Below are 24,696 nucleotides of genomic sequence, written 5' to 3' on the forward strand. Positions count from 1 at the left end.
GCCTGCGATACTTACCTCCGTAGGTGATGCCGGAAGCAGCTCTGCAGGTTTAAATGTCCTGGTCACATGGGTCAATAGACAGCCGCAAGGGATGACATCACAGCTTCCTACTGGCTCGCGTGACGCAGGAGCTTTAAATCCGCCAATTCCAAAGCCCAACACAGAGCAGCTAGAGCTGCTACCAGCACCCGCTACAGAGGCAAGAATCTCGAGAAGCAGGGGGTCCCTCGAGCTGAAATTAACACAGTTCAGCTCCCGAGATCCCCTGCTTCAATCCTATAACTATACATATTTTTTTTAAAAACGCAGGATTGCTGCTTCTGGTCCCGTGTTTTTTTCTCCTGTAGCCTTCACAAAGCACGTACAGTATGTCTCTTTATAGCCTGTGCATGAAGCAGGGAAGGTCCAATTAAAAATAACTAGCCAATTTTCAAATTTGTGGGAGTAGCACCAATATTATCCTAATGAGATGTGCAAGAATGCCAAAATGCTAAACAAAAGTGGTATCTTCACTCACGGTCACGTACGTCATCATTGTTTAAACAGGATGCAGAAACCTACATAGTATAGGGGAATCATTTGCTCAAAACGGTATAATATAAAGCTTTTTGAGGGCTGGAATAATTTATGTTATGCTTACTGGCCCCCTTAAATCAACTAATGTTCCCCCCAAGAGCTTTACAGAGCACAGAGGGATAAAAGGAGAGTGGAGATCTACGGAGAAGTAAACTGACTTAAGTACTTCAAATTTCATGGACACCTAGAGGGCAAACTTTAAATTACAAAGCACTTTAAGAGTGCCATTCTCTGGAATTTTGATTTCTACTAGCATGTGTGCAGGGCCCTCTGTGTATTCTGTAGTATGCCATGTTTTCAAGAACACCTTCCTCTTGGGAATAATGTCACTATCTCTGCAGTGTCTTGGTAAAAGTTCAAATCCGAGGCACTTACCCTTGGTAGCTGTAGACGAGACCGGAAATATTCATACAACATGCCAAAGCAAAAGGAAACAAAGCAAAAATGTTAACATTCATGAACAGTCTGCATTCTATCACTGTAATGACACTGAAGCTGAATATTCCAATGCAACCAGAAATCTTAGCAGTAATACTACCACCCGGAGATGTAATACATTGTTAAAGAAGCAATTTATGCTCAGGGGGAACCTTCCTTCCCTTGATATGTTCTCTCTATATGGTAAAATGAATATTTAAATTAGCAACCACTGTCTCCTAAATGTTCTGCAAGTTAATTTTAATTGGTGTATGACCCGGAGATCTTTTTAACCTGGGGTGACAGCAAATAGGGAAGTAAATCCCAGGGTAATGGCTTTCTTTTTGCTATTTAGAGGCCCATGAGGGGTATTTGGAGGGCACTGGGCTGAGGCAGTAGTTGTACGCCTTGAAAGCTCTCTGTTTCTTTTTGTCTTTAAAACACTTCCAAGTCAAAAGCCAGACTATTAAACAAAAAATAATCCAGTTAAGTCAAATTAAACAGAGAGTCCATTAACCAAAGGGCTTTGGCAAACATAGTTGATTCTCTGTTTACCAAGCTTCTAAAGGGGAAGAATATGTAGTGTCAGAATATGAAGCCATATGGCCCTATTGCTTTCCCCCCAATATTTTCATATTCATTTGGTGGAAAAAAGGGATGAGGTCCAACATTAACTGTACTTTAAAAGCTCATTTTCAGATTTTCTGTAAATTAAAATGGATACCCTCTGAATAGAATATGTTGCCTATGCCGACTCGTGATTACATTGGTAGTATAAATCACTAGTCCCTTAAATATTTACTCTCATAAATCCCTCCAAACTTCTTTTTTTTCTTCCCCATACATGTCTATGCTGTATGATCTTCCACGTTTCCTCTTCTCTATCCCTTCAAAATCTGCTAAATAAAGTGCTACAAAAAGATACAGTACTTCCTAAACACAAAGATAGCCAAGTGTCGGTATGAAGAGAGTAGATGGTGGGATATCCTGCCCCATAGATGTCCTGTTCTGTCTTCTCCTTAGACAATTCCAGTGTTGACCACCATTAGTACAAGGATGCTGGGCTTGACAGGCTCATTTACTCTGATGTAGCAGAGATAGTGCTTATGTATGGGTGTCAATAAATGACAATCTACACTCCACAAATTATTAAGGGGAGCAACAATAAAAATAGCTTTTTAGTTGCTTCAATACACTAATCAAATGTAGTTTCCTCATCATTAAACAGATCCTTAAATGTTTAGGAACGCTTCGCTTTCTTATCATGCAACTTTTCTGCCTTATTGACAGTCTGCAACTAAAATCAGCATGGACTAATGCTTCCCCAGTGAGCTGCCAATCAGAAGCCATGTTCAAAGGAAAAAAAACACCTTAGATCACTCACACTTGGTCTGTGCAGAGAAAGTGAGGGTTATTTTTGCCAACAGCTCGTCTTTTTCAAATCTGTCTTCTTTTGCCTGGATCCAAAAACATTTCTCCGAGAACTCTGTAGGAGTAATCTGAAAAAGCAATTATATGTTACTTTCATGGAACAAGTACAGACTTCAAAATTTGAATTCCTTTAAGAACTTTGCCATGTGAATGACTGGTAAAGAACTATTCTTTGGATGAAAGAACAACGGAGCACATTACGGATTAGGGGTGTGGGAATGTGTGCATGTCAGTTCTGAGAAACCAGTGCTTTGTTGGGCTTAAGGAAGCTGTGAGAAGCAAGATATTAACTATGATTGTAAAATAAAGTGGAAACGACTGGATATTTGTGTGTGCCAGCCAAGCAGTTCCCATACTAAGATGTTGCTAGTTCCTTGGAGTGTGACTGCAGGATAAGGATTCCAGTGATATGCACATTAATTATCTTTGTCCCAGTTCTTTATAAAAAAAAAAAAAAATGCAATTTAAATGACAAAAAGAAACCAGTCCTTTTTACAGAGGTAATTATCCACCGCTTGCATATTTTAAATGGAATGCGATTATTAAATTGTGCGTTACCATGGTGCTGGCTTTAAAATACTTCCTACAAGGCAGAGGGCACAAAACATTAAATAAATAATAAAAAGATGAAATTAAGTGAAATTAAATACGAGAGTCCATTAATCAGGTGCTTCAGGCGGAAAAAAAAAAGCAAGCGTAGGAGCTTCTCTGATGTTTAACAATCCCAGATCTTTAGAACTTCACTACAAAGTAAAGGAGGAGAATTCTGGAGCACCTTTGACAGAATGTTCTCCCTAAATGGCTCCAGTGTATTGTGTATATTATGCACAGAAAAAAAGGAACCGCTGGAACTTCAAGCCGGAGTGCCACTTCGTCTCTATTTTGATAAGGAATAAGGGAGACAGTAGGAGGCTACGCCAATCATAGAGGCAAAACAGAGAGCGTATGCGGCTTGTAGGTGACTCCACATACCTTTGACCAGTTTGGCCGTTTCAGTTGCACCTCGGGCTTGTATACCTTCTTTGGAGCTAATCCATAAGGTAGGACTGGAACTGAAGGTACACCCCAGCCTCCAAGTCCTGGTGGAGGAGGACCTCTCATTCCTGGAGGAGGAGGAGGCACTCCTGGACCCCCAGGGAATGGTGGAGGTGGTGGTGGAAGGCCTGGACCTCCAGGAAATGGTGGTGGTGGAGGAATCCCAGGTGCACCTGGTAGTGGTGGTGGAGGGGGGATTCCAGGTGCACCAGGCAATGGAGGTGGTGGGGGAGGTGGTGGAGGACCAGTAAATGCACCTGGGAGTGGAGGAGGTGGAGGGACCCAAGAAGCACCAGGGAGAGGTGGAGGAGGTGGAGGAGGAGGAATGCCACCACCACCCATGAAAGGAGGAAGTGGAGGTGGGGGAGGGGGGCCTCCCCCTAAACCACTTGGAAGTGGAGGAGGGGGAGGAGGTCCAGGGGCAGGCAACACTGCCCCTGGTAGAGGAGGTGGTGGAGGGGGATGAGGTGCAGAAGTTGAAATAGATGAGGTTGAAATAAAAGCCATTTCTTTTTTCGTATCCTCAAGTTCCTTTGACAATTTGTTAACCTGCAAAAATGTGAACCAGAGCAATATAATGAACAATAAGGTTTAAAGTACATAACCCAGACCTAAAATAAAAGTACCAATGTACAAGATACCCAATACAATTATAAAAACTACAGAAAATACATCCATGAAAAGGCAATTGTGTATATTTGTTTATCTGCAGCACATTTCAACTTTTTTTTGTTTTTTTAATAAATGTTGGAAACTTAAAACACACTCGTGCATTTTTTTTGTACAGAGATTCACTCATTATTAATGCTGTAGCATTTGAAGGAGCTCAAATGTTATTATTAGGGTCATTACACATTATTAATTTATTTCACTTTAAACTATGATTGTTCTTTCTTTGTACAGTCTAAGAATATTATGATATAATACATAATATTACATACACATACGCGACACCGGAAAGAGACATTTTCATTTAGCCGTCTCGTCAGAAGCTGTAAAACGTTTTATGACATTATGGAAATCCATGTGCACTAAAGTTGGAGGCTTTGCGGCTAACTTAAATAATTATTATTACTTCATTTCAAATGGAGAACACAGGGCTGGATATTCTCCAGAGTGCTTTTCTTTTCTTTGCTGCTCTAAAAAATATTTGGGGAGTGATTTGTGCTTCAGAGTTTTAAATTGAAATTGTTATAAAGGCAGAATTTTTGTAATTATATTTCTCTCAAGCATTGCATCATTACACATTTTAAGCCTTTAGTAGCAGGTCAAGGTGAATGGTTTGTACAAATTTTTATTCCCATCTTCTCATTATCAGCTACTGACATAAATGAGTAATAAAGATTCAAGAATAAGGAAGAGAAATCTATGGGGCCTGGCAGTATATTTTTTCTTTTTTTTACTTTTTTTAATTTAAGCAATTCACGGAATTTGACGGAGTGCACCTTTGCAGAAATTAACACCCAAGGACAAAGTTGTCATTAGTGGCAAGTCTATACCACCTCCCAATGGGCCCCTTTTCCAAAGTCTGCCCAACTGTTACCTCATCTGCTAGTTGTGTGACTTCAGTCTCAAGTTTCTGCTTCTCTGTGACAATTTCCTTCTTTTCAGAATCTAATACTTGTTTCTCCCCCTGCAGCAAAGTTAGCTTCTGCTCAAAGTCACTCTCTTTGGTTTTCATCTCCACCTGGAGCTCATGCCGTGCCGATAGCTCTGAATCCAACTGTTGAAAGCAGAATTTCAAATTAAGAGGAACCTGGCTGTGAGAGGCCAAGGTGAGCAACAAAAGTATGAGAAACGTCATCAAACCATGCTATGGGGGACAAGGAAACAGATCTGTCCTGAATTTTCTTTATCTGAGTAGTAAAAGATATGGAGCCAACTTATTTTGACAAAAGCAGATTGAAGAAATCAACATTACAGTACTAGAATTCATAGTTGCCATGTAAAACCTTGTAACATTGCCAAAAGAGTTGGAAGCCTTTACCTATAGTTACACCATCATGGCTTCAAATTCTCTTGTGCAGGATGATACTCCATTGTGGACAATTAAATTGTGCCAAATGGAAGCAGGTACTGTATGTTCAAAAGTGGTTTTCAACCTTTTTAGATTGTGAAATTCTGGGGAACACACGCTCAGACAGAGAGACAGACAATCACGCCCAGACAGAGAGACAGACAATCACGCCCAGGCAGAGAGACAGACAATCACGCCCAGGCAGAGAGACAGACAATCACGCCCAGGCAGAGAGACAGACAATCACGCCCAGACAGAGAGACAGACAATCACGCCCAGACAGAGAGACAGACAATCACGCCCAGACAGAGAGACAGACAATCACGCCCAGACAGAGAGACAGACAATCACGCCAAGGCAGAGAGACAGACAATCACGCCCAGACAGAGAGACAGACAATCACGCCCAGACAGAGAGACAGACAATCACGCCCAGACAGAGAGACAGACAATCACGCCCAGACAGAGAGACAGACAATCACGCCCAGACAGAGAGACAGACAATCACGCCCAGACAGAGAGACAGACAATCACGCCCAGACAGAGAGACAGACAATCACGCCCAGACAGAGAGAGAGACAGAGAGAGAGACAGAGAGAGAGACAGAGAGAGAGACAGAGAGAGAGACAGAGAGAGAGAGACAGAGAGAGAGACAGAGAGAGAGACAGACAGAGAGAGAGAGAGACAGAGAGAGAGACAGACAGAGACAGACAGAGACAGACAGAGACAGACAGAGACAGACAGAGACAGACAGAGACAGACAGAGACAGACAGAGACAGACAGAGAGAGACAGAGAGAGACAGAGCGAGACAGAGCGAGACAGAGACAGAGCGAGACAGAGACAGAGCGAGACAGAGCGAGACAGAGACAGAGCGAGACAGAGCGAGACAGAGACAGAGCGAGACAGAGCGAGACAGAGACAGAGCGAGACAGAGCGAGACAGAGCGAGACAGAGCGAGACAGAGCGAGACAGAGCGAGACAGAGCGAGACAGAGCGAGACAGAGCGAGACAGAGCGAGACAGAGCGAGACAGAGCGAGACAGAGCGAGACAGAGCGAGACAGAGCGAGACAGAGCGAGACAGAGCGAGACAGAGACAGAGCGAGACAGAGACAGAGCGAGACAGAGACAGAGCGAGACAGAGACAGAGCGAGACAGAGACAGAGCGAGACAGAGACAGAGCGAGACAGAGACAGAGCGAGACAGAGACAGAGCGAGACAGAGACAGAGCGAGACAGAGCGAGACAGAGCGAGACAGAGCGAGACAGAGCGAGACAGAGCGAGACAGAGCGAGACAGAGCGAGACAGAGCGAGACAGAGCGAGACAGAGCGAGACAGAGCGAGACAGAGCGAGACAGAGACAGAGCGAGACAGAGCGAGACAGAGCGAGACAGAGACAGAGCGAGACAGAGACAGAGCGAGACAGAGACAGAGCGAGACAGAGACAGAGCGAGACAGAGACAGAGCGAGACAGAGCGAGACAGAGCGAGACAGAGCGAGACAGAGCGAGACAGAGCGAGACAGAACGAGACAGAACGAGACAGAACGAGACAGAGCGAGACAGACAGAGACAGAGCGAGACAGACAGAGACAGAGCGAGACAGACAGAGACAGAGCGAGACAGACAGAGAGAGCGAGACAGACAGAGAGAGCGAGACAGACAGAGAGAGCGAGACAGACAGAGAGAGCGAGACAGACAGAGAGAGCGAGACAGACAGAGAGAGCGAGACAGACAGAGAGAGACAGGCAGGAGAGAGAGACAGGCAGGAGAGAGAGACAGGCAGGAGAGAGAGGCAGGCAGGAGAGAGAGGCAGGCAGGAGAGAGAGGCAGGCAGGAGAGAGAGGCAGACAGAGAGAGAGACAGACAGACAGAGAGACAGACAGAGGCGCCCAGGCAGAGACAAGCGCGCCCAGGCAGAGACACGCGCGCGCCCAGACAGAGACACGCGCGCGCCCAGACAGAGACAAACGCGCCCAGACAGAGACAAACGCGCCCAGACAGAGACAAACGTGCCCAGACAGAGACAGACGCGCCGAGACAGAGACAGACACATCAGAGACAGACGCGCCCAGACAGAGAGAGACAGGCAGACAGACGCGCCCAGGCAGAGAGACAGACACACGCGCCCAGGCAGAGAGAGACACGCGCCCAGGCAGAGAGAGACAGACGCGCCCAGGCAGAGAGAGGCAGACACACGCGCCCAGGCAGACACACGCGCCCAGGCAGAGAGAGACAGACACACGCGCACAGGCTGAGAGAGACAGACACACGCGCACAGGCTGAGAGAGACAGACACACGCGCCCAGGCAGAGAGAGACAGACACACGCGCCCAAGCAGAGAGAGACAGACACACGCGCCCAGGCAGAGAGAGACAGACACATGCGCCCAGGCAGAGAGAGACAGACACACGCGCCCAGGCAGAGAGAGACACGCGCCCAGGCAGAGAGAGACAGACACACGCGCCCAGGCAGAGAGAGACAGACACATGCGCCCAGGCAGAGAGAGACAGACACACGCGCCCAGGCAGAGAGAGACACGCGCCCAGGCAGAGAGAGACAGACGCGCCCAGGCAGACACACGTGCCCAGGCAGACACACGCGCCCCGGCAGAGAGAGACAGACACACGAGCACAGGCTGAGAGAGACAGACACACGCGCACAGGCTGAGAGAGACAGACACACGCGCACAGGCTGAGAGAGACAGACACACGCGCCCAGGCAGAGAGAGACAGACACACGCGCACAGGCTGAGAGAGACAGACACACGCGCACAGGCTGAGAGAGACAGACACACGCGCCCAGGCAGAGAGAGACAGACACACGCGCCCAGGCAGAGAGAGACAGACACACGCGCCCAGGCAGAGAGAGACAGACACACGCGCCCAGGCAGAGAGAGACACGCGCCCAGGCAGAGAGAGACAGACACACGCGCCCAGGCAGAGAGAGACAGACACACGCGCCCAAGCTGAGACAGACATACACACGCGCCCAGGCAGAGAGAGACAGACACACGCGCCCAGGCAGAGAGAGACAGACACACGCGCCCAGGCAGAGAGAGACACGCGCCCAGGCAGAGAGAGACAGACCCGCCCAGGCAGACACACGTGCCCAGGCAGACACACGCGCCCACAGACTAACCCAGACACACACCCACCTACCCACAGCCCTACCCACAGACACGGCAGAAGCATGGAGTAGGTACCCACAGACACCCACCCACCTACCCACACCCACCTACCCACACCCACCTACCCACACACACCCACAGACACAGACCCACAGACACAGACCCACCTACCCACACCCACCTACCCACAGACACCCACCCACCTACCTACAGACACACACACACCTACCCACAGACACACACACACCTACCCACAGACACACCAACCTACCCACAGACACACACACACCTACCTACAGACACACACCCACCTACCCACAGACACACACCAACCTACCCACAGACACACACACACCTACCTACAGACACACACCCACCTACCCACAGACACACACCAACCTACCCAGACACACACACACCTACCTACAGACACACACACACCTACCTACAGACACACACACACCTACCCACAGACACACACACACCTACCCACAGACACACGTATTTTGTCTTTAAGGGAGCCTGCACTCGCTCTGATTTTCCTCTCTCTCCTGTCAGCCGGAAGTTGACGGCAGAAGCATGGAGAAGATAGTCCAGTGAGCTGCCGGCTGCTGCTGCCGGGTCACTCCTGTGTGGGGGTGCCGCCGCGCTGCCGGGCCAGGGACAGCTGGGAAGAGTTATCCCAGCTCTCCCCCTCTGGCGGCCGCGAACCAGGGTTGAAAATCACTGTTCTATCCGAAGATCGCAGCGGGTGTCACGCAGATATCTGAGCAGTCGGGGATTTAGACAAGGGACAAAATACCTCCATTGCAACAATAGGTTATATTTGCAGAGACTTAAAGCTATCTGTCCCCTCTTCAGTCCTTGGGGGGGGGGGGGGGGGGGAAGGCGAGGGATTGCAAAGTAATTAAATAAACCGAAAGACATGTCTAGAAGATCTAATTCACATACAACTGTTTAGTGCTATTTTGTGGCATAATCGTTAACCTAGTGGCGGTACGAGCAATGTTTGAAGTTGGTTTGAAACTCATTGACAGCCACCAATGAAAAGCCCTTTTAACCGCATTTTTGTACCTTCAATTTAAGGCTATGCTTATAGGATAAATCAAATTGAGATGACTTCCAGCGATCGCGACCAAGCCATCGCGCTTACTATAAGCGCACGCGACGGCAGCAATACATTTGTATCGACGCAGCGGCGTCGCGTCAAAACAAATGTATTGCCGCCATTGTGTGCGCTTATAGTAAGCGCGACGGCTTGGTCGCGATCGCTGAAAGTCATCTCAATTTGATTTTTACAGCGACCGTAGCCTGACGTCGCCGTCACTATAAGCACAGCCTAAGGGGGTGGGGGGGGGGGGGGGGAAGAGAGGTTGAGGCAATCAAGACGTACATGATCCTTTTCCTTGCAGAACAGCAGCACATTGAAATGACTTCCATTACATTGGGATGATCTGGTATACAGCACTTACCATAGTTGCATAAAATTGGCACGTCAATGTTTGTGCCAAATTAGTTATGATACAATTTTTCTATGGCCAGAGGCAGTGTGCCTAACATAGCTGAAATGTGTATTGATGCATGTCTCCCATTTTACAGGCTGGGGAGGCTAGTGCCTTAGTACCCAAGTTACCACTTAAAATAGCCTCATTATTGCAATATGGGTGTTCGAAACTACACTTTACATGTAGAAATGGACATTTAGTAGAAAACCAATTTAGAAAACGTTCCGAGCTGCTTGCAAACCAAAAAACATTATTTGTCCAAAAGTGTGTGTGCAAGACAAACACCAGGCAGGCTTGCTGACATGCAGCTGGCCTTCTAATTACATCCCAGTCACAACTTCAATTATCCCCTATCAGCCTGGGGCCTGGAGGTCACTATCAGCCCCATCGTGCTTGGGAATGAAATTTCCAGGGTGAGGCCACCCGACAGCTCGGCCACAGCACTATCTCTTCTCACGCTGACAGCTAAATTATTTTTTTTAAATTGAAAAAGTAAACATGTGGGCTCCGTTCTGCTGATAAGGGTCAAAAATGCTGAGCTGCCAAGCTAATAAACACTGCTATTTGTGAGCCTCGCCAAGAGAAGGGAGAAATAAATAAATAAGAGAACAAAGGTTATGAGGTGAAGGTGTCCTAGACAGGACTAGACTTTTATTCCAAAAGCATAGCCCTGTCTAGGAGTATAAAAGCTTGTTCATGCATCCCGGTTACGGTCACTCCAATTGACCACTGGAGGGGGCTCATTACACTACAGGCATACCCCGCATTAACGTACGCAATGGGACCGGAGCATGTATGTAAAGTGAAAATGTACTTAAAGTGAAGCACTACCTTTCCCCACTTATCGATGCATGTACTGTACTGCAATCGTTATATACGTGCATAACTGATGTAAATAACGCATCTGTAACAGGCTCTATAGTCTCTCTGCTTGCGCATAGCTTCGGTACAGGTAGGGAGCCGGTATTGCTGTTCAGGACGTGATGACAGGCGCATGCGCGAGCTGCCGTTTGCCTATTGGGTGATATGTACTTACTCGCGAGTGTACTTAAAGTGAGTGTACTAAAAGCGGGGTATGCCTGTAATGTGTACTGCTCCCTACATTTGCCTGATGCACGCAGGCCGGGACTAGGCATTCTGTGAAAACTTCTAAGACTCCAATCAGCTAATTAAGAAAAGCTTTGCATTTGGTAACAATCTTTACAGATTATACTACTGTCAAGGGTCTGAATAAAAGTGTCAAATTGTTGTGCTTTATGTTTCAATTATTACTATTTCAATGTACATACTGTAGGACTTTTTGTCAAATTGACATCTTTCTGTATGTTTTTCTTCCACTGCAAATCCCTAGATGGTGTTCAGCACAACCAGGAAAATGCTAAACTATATTGTTCACAGCTTAGATTGGCTGTAAAAAAAAAATTTTTATAAGCACATTATTTATTTTGTTATAGTGTATGGATTAAAAATAAAAACATAAGTCCCATCCCACTATTCTCACTGTCATACACTTTTGTTCTCAAAAACACGAGCTCTGAAATCACACAAGTTATGTGTTTTCACAAACATAGAGCTTAAAAACTTTTAGAAGGGGCCTATGTTGACCGAAAAGGCCATGTATAATATTAATCTACAAGAAGGGAGAAAAAAAACGCTTTCTGCAGGATCAGTAATCTAGGTCCAGCCACCAGTTCAGCTATTTGACAGGTGGGGGCTACTTTCAATGGAGAAGCTTGAAGCTTTTGTGTTTTTAAAGACAGAAATGTGAAAATACAGTATAGCTATTTCATTAGCATGTAGGTGTACTAGAATAAAACTACCGAGCTCACACAGGTTACAGAATTGAAGATTTTGCAAGTAGTACAGTATGTGATCAGAATGCAAAGGAAAAAAAATATCTAAGAAAATGAAAAAAAATGTATATAAAATAATGGTGTCTGGACTATGTGAGGCAGCATCTAAAAATGGCAAGAGATAATAATGCATTATAATGATAATTTGACTGTGAATCCAACCTAAATAATAACCCAGCAAAGAAAAACGACGGTTTTGGTTGTGCTACTGAATCCACCCGTTTCCTTTTTGCTCTTTATCTTACCTTTCACTGGCTTATTGGCTTATAAACACCATGGCCCTTATTCTGTAAACTGCAATAGGATGCTATCGCACGGAGAGCACCATTGACTGCAAACTGTCGCAGTTTACAGAATAAAGGCCTACAGTATGTCAAAGTCTCTCCTCCATATACTTATTTTATCAATGTCTTGTACTGTAAATTATATAAGAACGGGAAGGGGTGGAAGAGTTTTGAAAGCTAAAGTAGTCAGAGGAATAACACACAGCCGGTCACAATCAATAAATTCATTGATAGATTTCTTATCAGTCTCTTACCTTCTTTTCCAAATCTCTTGCTTTGGCCTCACTTTTTTCTACTTTCTTCTTATCAATCAAATGATCTGCATTATAACAAAGAAGGTCCATAATGCTTTAAAAAAAACTGTCTGACTTATACAGCACTCTTCTTTTCCATTAGATATATACGAGATATAGGATAGTAACTTTTTCAAAATGGTATATGTAGATATATATAGATATATAGTGCCTTCTTTTGCCATCCCTGCGGGTGGTAATATATATATATATATGAAAAACTGTATTGGGCATCTGAATAAAAAAAGATAAGTCACCCAATCCGACGTTTCGGTCCTGGAATAGGACCTTTCTCAAGGGGGTGCTTGAAAGGTCCTATTCCAGGACCGAAACGTCGGATTGGGTGACTTATCTTTTTTATTCAGATGCCCAATACAGTTTTTCATGATTACTGAACCGAGTGCAGTCTTTCTTTACCGGACGAGAGAATGGTAATGTTGTTTTTCTATTATTTGAGACTAGCACCTGTCTATATGAACCAGTACATTGAGTGCAAGCTGTGATGTTTGTTTTTATATATATATATATATATATATATATATATATATATATATATATATATATATATATATATATATATAGTTAAACTCAATCTTTTATAATTCAGAGACAAGCCTTAGCAAATCTAAAACAGTTATCATTTGTTATATGTTGTTAGAGTAGACTACCCTAAATGTACTCCAAAAACTATACTCTGATCTGTACATAAAGAAATACAGAACATACTCTGTAGGTTACAAAAAAGGAAAAGCCAAAATGTAGGTGTGATTCCACCTTGGGTGTTTTTGTGCGTTTGTTTTAATTGGTATAAAAGCAGGGGGTCTCCAAAGCTGAAGCTCATTCATTTCAGCTCCTGGGTCCCTCTGTTTCCAAAGATACTTGCTTCCGAAGGTGCCCCCCGTAGCATCCCCGGCTGGGTAAACAATAGGGAGGTTTAAAGTTCCCTAAATCTATAGAAAATACTGGATTACTTACCTATCAAACCTTCAATTTCTATGCTTAAATGCTTGCATTTAAAGTCAGGATCAGCTCCATTTTTGTGAAGGATGACCTGCGATACACACTCATCTATCAGCTTATAGTACTGGGGTCTACAATGCAAAAAGATAATTTATTGAGAAATTAGATTAATACTGTCCCTGTGGCCACTGTGCGAACACACACACACACGTATGTATGTGTATATATGTATGTGTATATATGTGTGTGTGTGTGTGTGTGTGTGTGTGTGTGTGTATACATATATACATACTTGTGTGTATACATACGTGTGTGTGTGTGTGTGTGTGTGTGTGTGTGTGTGTGTGTGTGTGTGTGTGTGTGTGTGTGTGTGTATATATATATATATATATACACACACGTATGTATACACATAAGTATGTATATATGTGTATATGTATATATGTATATACACACACACACACACACACACACACACACACACACACACACACACACACAGTTCAAGTGTACAATTAAAATTCGATCAATTTTGTGCATACACCATGTAATAATAATAATAGTTTATTTTCATGGTGTAATCTTGTCTAAATCATACTACGAGCCAAAAATCTGCCTGATGTCCAAGATTTGAACATTTCTCTCCCAACATAAAAAGGATGTTACATCTGTGTGTATATTGTGCATATATTGTCGTTGTAGACGTAAAAGTCATTAACTACATCCTTTGAGTACTGAGGAAAAGGCCAGTGCCGTCTTAACGCATGGGCACGCTGGGCAGTTGCCCGGGGGCCCCACGAGCATAGGGGCCCCATGCTAATCTATGCACACACCAGAATTTAGCACAAATTTTTCCGATCACCCGTCTCAACATTCAAATCTCCCGCTAACTCGGTAGAAGGAGAAAAATTACGACTTGTAGCGGAGAGTTGGCATGTCTGCATTCACGAGATAAATTTTGCAGGGCCCAATGCACTGCTTTGCCCGGGGGCCTATAATGCTGTTAAGACGGCCCCGGAAAAGGCGATTACATTTTCTTTTTGACAGGAAAAATTCTGTATTTAGAAAAGGAAGGTATAGTGATATGACAAATTCTGAAGATTAGGTGTCTTTAAGTTTACTCAGGACTGGCCCAATTTGCACTTTGTCAACAGAAGATTACAACTGGGTCAGGAATAAGTGTAGAAAACATCAAGACCCATATATACTAAGCAGTCTTCTGCCAGAAGACACCTCCCAGCGCTGGAAGACACCTTACATCCTATTTGACTTCAAGCGGCTTCAAGGCGTGTTCCAGTGTTGTTCCAAGTGTCGTATGACAGAAGACTGCTTAGCAAATATTGCATAAAATGCTTGTATAAAATCGCCAAACCCATAAGTATCACGTTACATTTTGAGACCTGCCCTCTTCTCCGTATTGAGTATAATACCCGTCCCGGTTTAGCCTTCCAAAAATTTGGCAACTTTAATATCAAATGTAATTACTTTTTAATGTGAAAGGATAGAGGAAACATATGTTAAATGTAATCATTTTCACTTGATATTTTGTTAAAGATAATATGTTCTAAATGCTGGAAGAACTTCAGTACTGAATAGGTATAAAATGGAAAATGTTTGGAAATTAACACGTGGGCCGGGTTAAAAAAAAAAAAGAACAACAAAGCAAGACACTAAACGGATATCGAAACCTTCTTCAACTAAGTCATGCAAAACAGTGTTTAAAATGGCAATTGTGTAATCTTGCCACTTCGATCTAACATTTTGGATAAAAAATACCATTATTAAGACCAGAGTTGGATCATTAACTACGCAACAATCCAGTTTGTGTAAGGATTTTATCCCTCTACAGCAGTGGTTCTGAACTCCAGTCCCCAAGATACCCGCCCGGCCGCCCTTTTCTCTCCCTCCCCTCCCTCCCCCCGCCCCCCCCCCTCCCCACCGGATCAGGTTTTAAGGATATCCTTGTTTCAGCACAGGTTGCTCAGTCACAGAGCCTGCTTCAGCACAGGTGGTGAGCCACCTGTGCTGACACAGAGAAATCCTCTAAACATGACCTGTCAGGGGGGTCTTGAGGGCTGGAGTTGAGAACCCCTGCCCTACGGCATTACCGAATTAGAGATCCTTTACATGGGAATTTATTTTTTAAATAGCCAACTCAAAAGGTTAGTACATGATTCTGAGTACAGTACATGTACAGCTAAGACAAACCCTAGAAGCAAGCTTATTGGTGGAGTAAGAGTGACATCTCCTGGTGAAAGAAGGATTTCTCTCTAGTAGCTGTGTATATGCTATTATTGGAGATGAGAAGTGTGAACATCAGTAAGTTTTTCAAACCTTACTTTTCTTTGCGGCATGAATATGGCCACAAGACTATTCTCTAGATCAGGGGTGCGCAAAGTTTTTCGCGCGTGCCCCCCTGCCTTTGAGCTCCAGCGGGTACTGTTCACCAGAGATGAACCACCTTGAAAACCCTGATATCTCTCCACAACATCGCGTAGCAACTCAGAGCCTCCTGGATTACCAACAGGTATGCACAGCACCAGAAATACACAGGTAGCTACCCTAATCTCACATAGGGTGGGGGAACAGGTGCTACAAATTATTATTATTTTCCTCCTAACAATGTCAAGGAATTACAATTAAACTTCTGAGTCTGTGGGCCATATTTACTTTCACTTGAATGGACCATAAGTTGTCCTATAGCACTGTAATATGTCTTACACACTGCCTATTACATATGGATTTAAGTCTTCTGTGTCCATCATCTAATACAGTGGTTCTCAAACCTCTCCTCGGGTCCCTGAGCCAGGCCCGGTTTTTGAGACAACCACATTCTATACATAAGCATTTACTGCATTCAACTGTGTTTAAGTGCAACGGTTTATTACTGAAGCCTGGTGCGGCAGATTGCCCCCTACAAGGAGTTTGAGAACCACTAATCCAATGTGCTCATTTATTTTGCCCTCAGCATGTTGGCAGGGTCCTACCTGGCCTCATAATCATTCCGGATTAGTAGAAGATGTTGTAGGATGGAGAGAAAGAACGGTTCTGCCGTGGAGTCCTTCACCGTGTTCAGAAGAATCTGGAAGACTTCATTGAAGTCAGTAAGTTGGAGGTTAAGGGTAAAACATGACAAACAGAAATTTACAAATATAAAAAGAAAATGGGTAGTGTGCTACTAATGCTATCACTTCCCAAGAGAGAACAACAAGTGCATCAATATAGATGGTCCAACTTCAACTAAAATCCAAATAAAACATCCTATATAGTAAACTGCCAATCAGTAGTCATATGGCTACCAGAACTCTACCCTAGACTAGGACCGGCCTTGGGCTGCGGTCCCACTAACTACTACATTGCACGCCTCGGCGTGCGCTGTGCGATCAAGCCCCGCCCCCCCAGTTCCTCCAGTCCCAGTTCCTACCTTGTCACGCACCTTTCCCCAGCGGTGCGCGACAGGTTCAGGCAGGCAGGGGAAATTGAGATTGGCATTTGCGACGGAGGCAGTTCAGCCAATGAGGGCGAACCAGCCGCGGGACGTCATGGCCACGCCCCCGCAAACCTACCGCCATGCCCCCCGCCATGCCCCCTCCCGTCGCAAACGTTCTCTCTCCCCTCAGACTGCAGATCGCAGTGTAGCGCTGTGCACGCGCCGCCCCCCCCCCCGCCGGGCGCGCGTGCCACAGTGCTGACTGGGGACTCAGCCTTAGGGTGAGGCGAGCAAGGCAGCCACTTGGGCCCCACATCTTTGGGGGCCCCGTGCTTCCTATTTCCCTCCTGTCTGCGCCATGATCCAAGTTTCACCCGACCGGAGGGGGGAGCTGGAGGAGGAGCGCGGGGCCCCCGGTCCAGCAGAGAGGTGGTGCGGGGTGTGTGCACAAGCCCTCTTACCTTCTCCGCAGTGTCGCGTTGCAGTGACGCTGCCAGAGGAGGGCTGCTAGTCTAGGTAAATCCCATGTATTTTTTGCCTTTTTTTACATGGGGGCCCCACTGCCAACATGACGCCTTGGGCCCCGCAAAAAAGGCCAGCCCTAGGTAGCCATAGAAACATTAGTAAAATGTTGACACAAAATATAGGTAGGACATACATGCACACATTTATTACTGCAGAACACATTTTAGAATCTTAAAGGCAAGCCTATTGTGCCACCTTGTGGTAAAATTGCAAATTAGAAGAGTACTATAACTAACACCAATACTAATATTTTGTCACTCAAATTGTTTCTGCATAATACGTTTGGAGAACAAAGCTAATTTTAACAAGTGAGCTTTATTGCCTGTCTGAACATTTTTCCTCAAAGACAACTATGGAAATGGTAACGATAATTGTGATGATAGGCCCCATCTATTCAATGGTCTACCACTTCGGCACATAAAAGGTTACAAGTTATATCTTAATACTGTACATGTTTTGGTTTATTAACTTGAAACTATTTTTGGGGTCAGGACAGAATGACTCTAGCCCATTTTATGTATTTATCTAAAAGTGGGGTTATCATATCATTCATCTGAAAATTATCAACCAGAGCACCAGATCTTAACCTAGGATTATTATTAATGGCTCACTAAAGTGATGTGTATATTATGGAGGTCTAGTGACATTACCCAGACCTACCAGAGGCCCTGGGTGTCATCCTCAAAGGGGAGCATATGTTCCTGATTCACAAGAAGAACGAATATATATTTGTGATATTTGAAATCAGACAAATTAAAGGATGCTAAACAATCGGTGATTGGGTGCAAAGGTCAGATTGTTTGCTCTGTCAAGATTCATCTCTACATCTGCAGCAACCTCCCCTGCACGCAATAAGGCGGGTCCCATTTTTTCAGTTATTATAGAAGATTATGGGGTAATTGTTTATTCAAAAAACCATTTGTTCTCCCTAATCCTTTAAAATGTCAATAGGGAGTGATGAGGGGGAGTTAATGACATGCCCCAGAAGACGGGCTTATTCAGTTCCATTGCAGTATTTTTTTTATTTAATTTTCTTGAGAAAAGTCATGCATTTGGGACATGAACTTAGAATTCAACAGAGGTGCATTTGATGCCAACAAGATACGTGAATTCTCTTATTTCCAAATCCACAACCTCTTGGAGGATTCTGATATTGTTATGGGGTAACGTACAAAGATCTTCTGTTTTGATCCCGGTTATTTTGTGAAATATATTATACTGTACATTTGTTGCAACATTATTTTCTGTAACTACTTGTGTATATTAATTCTAAAATGTAATAAGTATTTTCTTTGGGCTCTAATTGAACTTTGCACACGGAGAGTAACTGCATTTTGCTACATGTTGCTACAAAAGGTTTTTGTGTGATGACATCTTTTTCTTAGTACACAGAGACCAAAAACCCTGCAAGTAAAACATGATACTGTACTATTTTTGGTGGTGGCAGCGATTTAAAATATATATATATATATATATATATATATATATATATATATTGTGTCGGATTGAGGGGAGATATTAATAATTGTAATACATCTCCTGTGTGGAGATGCAAGTCAGCTGGATACAGGTGCGCCGACGAGTATTCTAAAACTTGCCTTGGAAATTCCGGGGCAATATCCAGGTAATGCTACTAACATTTCAGTGAAATTAGTGCAGACAGACTAATGGCCCATCGGATTAAAACAGCGGAGGTCCCAGGCAGTCCCATTCAAACTGAATGGGACTGCCTGGAACCCCTGCTGGGCCATTAGTTTTTCTGCAGAAATGTCACAGAAAATGTTGCAGCATTACTGGGGTATTGTTGGTGATTGCCCCAGATTTTCCAGGGCAAGTTTTAGAATACTCGTCCTCGCACCTGTAGCTGTGTATCAACCCTCGTTACATACACAAGTCACGTGCCGTTCATGACAATTAACTCCTCATGCATTGCACATTTTTACAGTGTAAGGATATTCCATCTCAATGCGAATGTCGTCCAAGCGCCCCCTCAAGTCATCAGAGTCCAACTCGCTGTGCTCATCAAATACACTGAGCTGTAGCTTTAGCTCATCGTTCTCCATGCCATGCAGTTCCTAAAGACAACATCTTGGGTTAGCAAACATTTCCCCAAGTAAAGACATTGCATCCCTTCATAAGACGACAAACAAGTCATTTCCTAAACGTCATGAACTGGCTCACGTAGTAGGCTGACACGGTCATCTTCTAACACACACATATTTTATGTCCTATTGACTTATAATATTAATAAATATATGCATTTAAACTAAATCAGAGAGTAAAACATTCTCCGTGGCCATAGGAAACTCGCCCACCATAATCTTAAGAGACACTTCTTATATGTGCATTTGAAACACAAAAATGAAATATTTAAGCGCACACAAAAAAAAAAAAGGCAGCATTAACAATAAAAAAATATATTACGAACAGTTATGCCTCCTGTTGTGTTAATAACTGTGAGCACTCATCAATCTATCATCTTCCTTTCCTATCACAGACAGACTCAAGTTGTAAAAAGCAGCGGGGAGCAGAACTTTGGACTATACTAGAGATTAAGGCCCAGATCCACAAAAAGGGTGCCAAACGTTAGCATGACTTTACTCCCATTCATATGAATGGGAACGAGTTGTGCTAAAGCTTAGCAACCTTTTGTGGATCTGGGTCCAAGTGCACTAATTAAAGGAGGCTTCATGTGACTATCAGGCCTCATGTTTCCCATCAACGATCTAGATCAGTGGGTTTCCAACCTATTTTACATTACGCACCCCATATTATTAAATCGTATTGCCTATGCATCAGATTATTGCAAACAAAACAGGTGTCCTGAGCTCGTAGGGGAAACACACGCTTAATAAGGCCCCAAACTGCACCTCACTGTGTAAAGACAGCATGGGTGATATAGCTGTCAATTACGACAGGAGCTTCCAAAGTCACGCTCCACAATGCCTTGTCACTGTGGATGCACAGCATGGTGGGGAACGACTTTGGAAGCGCTTGCTGTCATTGACCGTAATATCACCCATGTTAAGATGCAGTTTGGGGCCTAAGTGTGCAGTCCCACCATAGGCTCAGGAACACACTTGGCATTCGTGTCTGAAACGCGTAGGAGGCTTTACACCTCCATAGGGTGATGTTTTGTATTCAATAAATATTCTTTACTTTCTTACCACCTGACCCCCGGGCAGTGCGCTGCTTTCTCCTTTTTTCTACCATTGGATTTCTTTATCAGCGGCTGGACACGCCACTACAGACTTATTAAGGCTCAAGGAGTGGGTAAGATTTATTCAAGATATCCAATATTGTGAGTTATGGACTATTTGATTACCAGTGTTTGTCATGCTTTCTCCAATGAGGTTACCTCAAGGTGACGATCAGCATTTTTGATTGTTCCCTTCAGTAGAGGTAATATTCATCACTGACTGGTTACTCGCTTATTTCACACCCACTCCATACTAGAGTCATATGAGTCTCACATATAATTATTATTGATGATGATAACGTTCGGATATTCCATTGTCACTGGAGCACCCACTCTTTACATACATCAGGAACACAGTATACTGCCTGGGATCCACCACCATATTTTTTTTTGCAAACGTCTCCAGAAACCCTAGGGGCTCCCGAACCCCCTGTTGGAAATCACTGATCTAGACTATATTTATCATAGCTTTGAAAGTGAAAGTGTAGCAAATTATGATTCGTAAGAAGTAGCATAAAAGATTATAAAATAATCACTCACAATAAAATTACTAATATAAACATATGAAGGGAAGTTCTTATCTCCACGCCTCATGTGACTCTGCTCTGACTGCCATTTCAGACACATGTCGTCATCAACCAGCACTCAGGCAGCCACCAATAGTCAAAGTGTTTCACAAGATGCCTTCATTAAGGGGAGAAGTGCATTGAGATACTGTTGGTTACCAGTTGATGACCTCAGGTGTCTGCGATGGTAATCAGGGGGGTGGGGAAGTCACGTCGGGCATGGATATACAAGTTTCACTTTATGGTGAGTGCACATTTTATAGGCTTTTATGCCACTTGTGAATAAAAGCTTTCTATACAATGAGTGGCCTCAGGGGTGCTTCTGCTTTGTAAGGCCAAGAGAGACTTAAATGCAGAGGCAGCACAGAGCCACCAAACACACCGTTGAATTATGGAGAGCCAACTTCAAAAAGGTGCTTGAGGCTGTGTGATATCAGGAAAGGACTCTATCCTAAGCTTCTAAAAATACCTTTTGTCGAGAGACTCAAATACTTTTCTGTTATATTTACTATATTCCGGCCAAATGCTGCTATGGAGGACTGAAACACTGAAAAAAATGATGCTTTATGGAGTTAACATGTTTACTAATAACCTTTTTTTGCGTGTGGAAATTTAAGAAAAATAAATCTTAACTAGTTACCTTTAGAATGTGACTCAATCCAGAGCGCATCAATTCACTGCGAATGTGAACTCGGAAATCCAATTCTTCTCCTTGGCTGATCAAAGCGTTGATTAACAGCAAACAGCTCACCTAGAGTACACAATACTCCATTAGTTAAAACTATTTTTCAAATTCCCCATTGAAATTATAAGCACAGATTATACACAACAGTTTAACAGAACATGGCATATTCTTAAATCACTTGGCTTTTAAAAGATTCTGTGATGTCATAAGGATAATTGTTAATTAACTTAATTTTTGGGTTTCTGCTAATAAATAATAAAAAGCAGTGCAGCATATAGCTGTAGATCTTTATTTAAACAAATAAAAGCATAAAAAAGAAATAGAAAGAAATGGATTAAGATAGACCACACCATAACATATTGGGATATTTAAAATGCCGATGAGTTAATTTAAATAAACGGTTTATTTTCTGAGGTTGGGAGCATATTACTATGCTGCACAGTATTATAATAATAATCTCAATGCACATACAGTTCCACCACTGTATCCCTATCACACACTGCCATGTTGGTGATGGCCTGTAATATCTAATGTCCCTCGCTCGGTGATCAAGAGCATTGTGATGGCACTAGGGTTAACAGCTGGAATGTTTCACATGGACTACTGACTTTTTTTTTATTGCGCTTGTCTCTAAATAGTATCCCCAGATGCTTTACAAGGGGTGGTCATGAACTGCTGCTTTATACAACCAAGAAAAACAAATGGACCCTTAAGGACACCAAAAGTAAGAACAAAACCATTTTAAGAAAGATGGAACAATACCTTCAGTGCCACAGGAGTTCCACTTTTCAACCCATCCAGAAGAGGTTTAAAGCGGTCCATTTCATCCATCTCTGCTCGCTCAGTCAGTGCTTCAAGAACACGCTCGTGCCTAAAAGGACAAACAGTCAATAACACACAAAATGCAATCTGGACATTAATGACTAATAAGGTTAGTTCTTGCAATCAAGTGGAACAGATTGTATCCGTGTTTTAACAATCTGACTTTGTTTACATGAAATACAAATTACGTACTTTATTTAATTTCACTTAAGGCACATCATTTTTGTTTCTAACTGGAAAAGAAAATGTTCATCTGGTGCACCTTGGGTACCATTCATTTTAAAGCAGCTGTAAAACTTACTAGACAACTAAAATGTGTTGGGTATGTAGGTTTCGAGCACCTGCTAATAAGGGATCAACTAAAGTGCACAACTCGGAAATGTTATCTATCTCGGTGCATCTCAACACCAGATGCAAATGTTAGTTCTTGTAGAACATGGCTTAAGACACAAGCGGATGCTGGCAGCAGTTGAATTACTAACCAAATAAATGTTATATGTTTTCATTCTGCCTCTAAATTTGATAAAGCTTAATATGAATGCAATATATTAACAGGGTCTAAAAAGGGACTAATAAATTAGATATATACAGTGTAAAAGTGGATGTGTAATTGATACACTGTACAAAGGAGTTGCAAAATATCCTACATGTCCTCTGGTTGCGGCAGGATGCACAGCGCAGAAAGCAGTCTCAAGGCGTCAATCATCATGGCAGGAACAGAGGGATCCACGGCCCTTGCCAATAGCACAACCCCATCTTCAGTGCCCAACATTGTCTTAATTCCAAACTAAAGAGGGAATGTGAAAATGAATAGTGAATACTTAACTCAACACTTCCTTCGGCATGTCTGTGTGTAGTAGTAAAAAACATCCAATCCAAAAAAGAAATGACTTGGTGTGCAAAATGTTTCTTTATCTACAGGTACCTTCCAGTAAATGTGGAGTCCGTACCTCTGCCCTGTTTATATTTTTCCCTAATTTATGGGTTCTAATGTCAAAGCAAGTATTGTTTTAATTTCTCAACAACTTCAATTGTGAGACTGTCATGTATCTGAAGCATTACTATTATATGCCCCTTACATTTGTCCACCCTCCTCTCCACCATGCAGATTCAGAGCATGGTTTCTGGTTCTGGAATATCTTTCCATGGCTTCTCTTCTAGGCATACCATTAAGTTTCTTGAAAGTCTCAGTCAGTTCCTCTCTTCTCCCAATATGTGAAGGTGTTCTTAACTACGTACTATTTTAGCTGCTCTTTTTGAACCACCACCACTCTACAGGATGACAGTGACCGAGTACCATCAATAATAGCAATGATATGATCAAAGGAAATTAATCAACCCATAAAGAGGCAATGCAGTTTGTTAAATTTCTGTGGTCGCTTTCTCTGTTGCCCCTTCTCATTGCTGGGTATATTCACGAAGGTAGACCAACTGTTGACATTGGAATGCCCATTAACGAATAACATCATGATCTACTTAACTTTAGGAAATATACCAGTGATACTTCATTTGTACAAATGAAAATACCAGCAAAAAACATTTACTTACATTGTTATTCATGAAAGCCTTCAAACATCGGATGATCTCATGTTGGCTTCTGGTATCACGGGATCTAAGATAGAAGCAAAAACCATCAATCAATAAATGTATTTTGAAACCTTTCCAAACAAGAAGAGGACAGTGGTATCAGGAATGAAATAAGTCAAGCACAAGAAAAATAAAAATGGTTGTGCTATATGTAGGATCATCTAAATGTCTAACAAGTGCAATAATATTTAAGGAAACAGGTGTACAACACCAACCAGTACTTTAAAAAGTTAAATCGCAACTTTGTCTAATGCAAACTGCCCAGGAAATCACTTGGTCAAGCCTACTTCGACGACTTAATTCCTGTTAAAAAAATACTTAAATTGATCAAAATGATATAGTGTGTGTGGAAGAGTGAGTGTGGAAGAGTGAGGGAGTGTGGAA

The 24,696-nt window shown here is 43.3% G+C and overlaps 1 protein-coding gene across 2 annotated transcripts in view; it reads right to left on the bottom strand.

Moving 5' to 3' along the window:
* Window positions 1-2,354: 2,354 nt before the first annotated feature.
* Window positions 2,355-24,696, bottom strand: part of DIAPH1 (diaphanous related formin 1) — a 121,825-nt gene continuing 99,483 nt past the window's right edge. For both annotated transcript variants that reach the window (XM_075601989.1, XM_075601987.1), the window contains 11 exons: window positions 24,274-24,337; window positions 23,373-23,512; window positions 22,666-22,774; window positions 21,859-21,969; window positions 19,410-19,528; window positions 16,486-16,602; window positions 13,514-13,629; window positions 12,500-12,564; window positions 5,003-5,182; window positions 3,397-4,008; window positions 2,355-2,492 (listed from right to left, as the gene is read on the bottom strand). In XM_075601989.1, the coding sequence (XP_075458104.1) occupies window positions 2,370-2,492; window positions 3,397-4,008; window positions 5,003-5,182; window positions 12,500-12,564; window positions 13,514-13,629; window positions 16,486-16,602; window positions 19,410-19,528; window positions 21,859-21,969; window positions 22,666-22,774; window positions 23,373-23,512; window positions 24,274-24,337 (1,756 nt within the window). In that variant the 3' untranslated portion in view covers window positions 2,355-2,369. The remainder of the gene's footprint in view (window positions 2,493-3,396; window positions 4,009-5,002; window positions 5,183-12,499; window positions 12,565-13,513; window positions 13,630-16,485; window positions 16,603-19,409; window positions 19,529-21,858; window positions 21,970-22,665; window positions 22,775-23,372; window positions 23,513-24,273; window positions 24,338-24,696) is intronic.

This window comes from Ascaphus truei, chromosome 5, assembly GCF_040206685.1.
Source record: "Ascaphus truei isolate aAscTru1 chromosome 5, aAscTru1.hap1, whole genome shotgun sequence".
Lineage (NCBI taxonomy): Eukaryota > Metazoa > Chordata > Amphibia > Anura > Ascaphidae > Ascaphus > Ascaphus truei.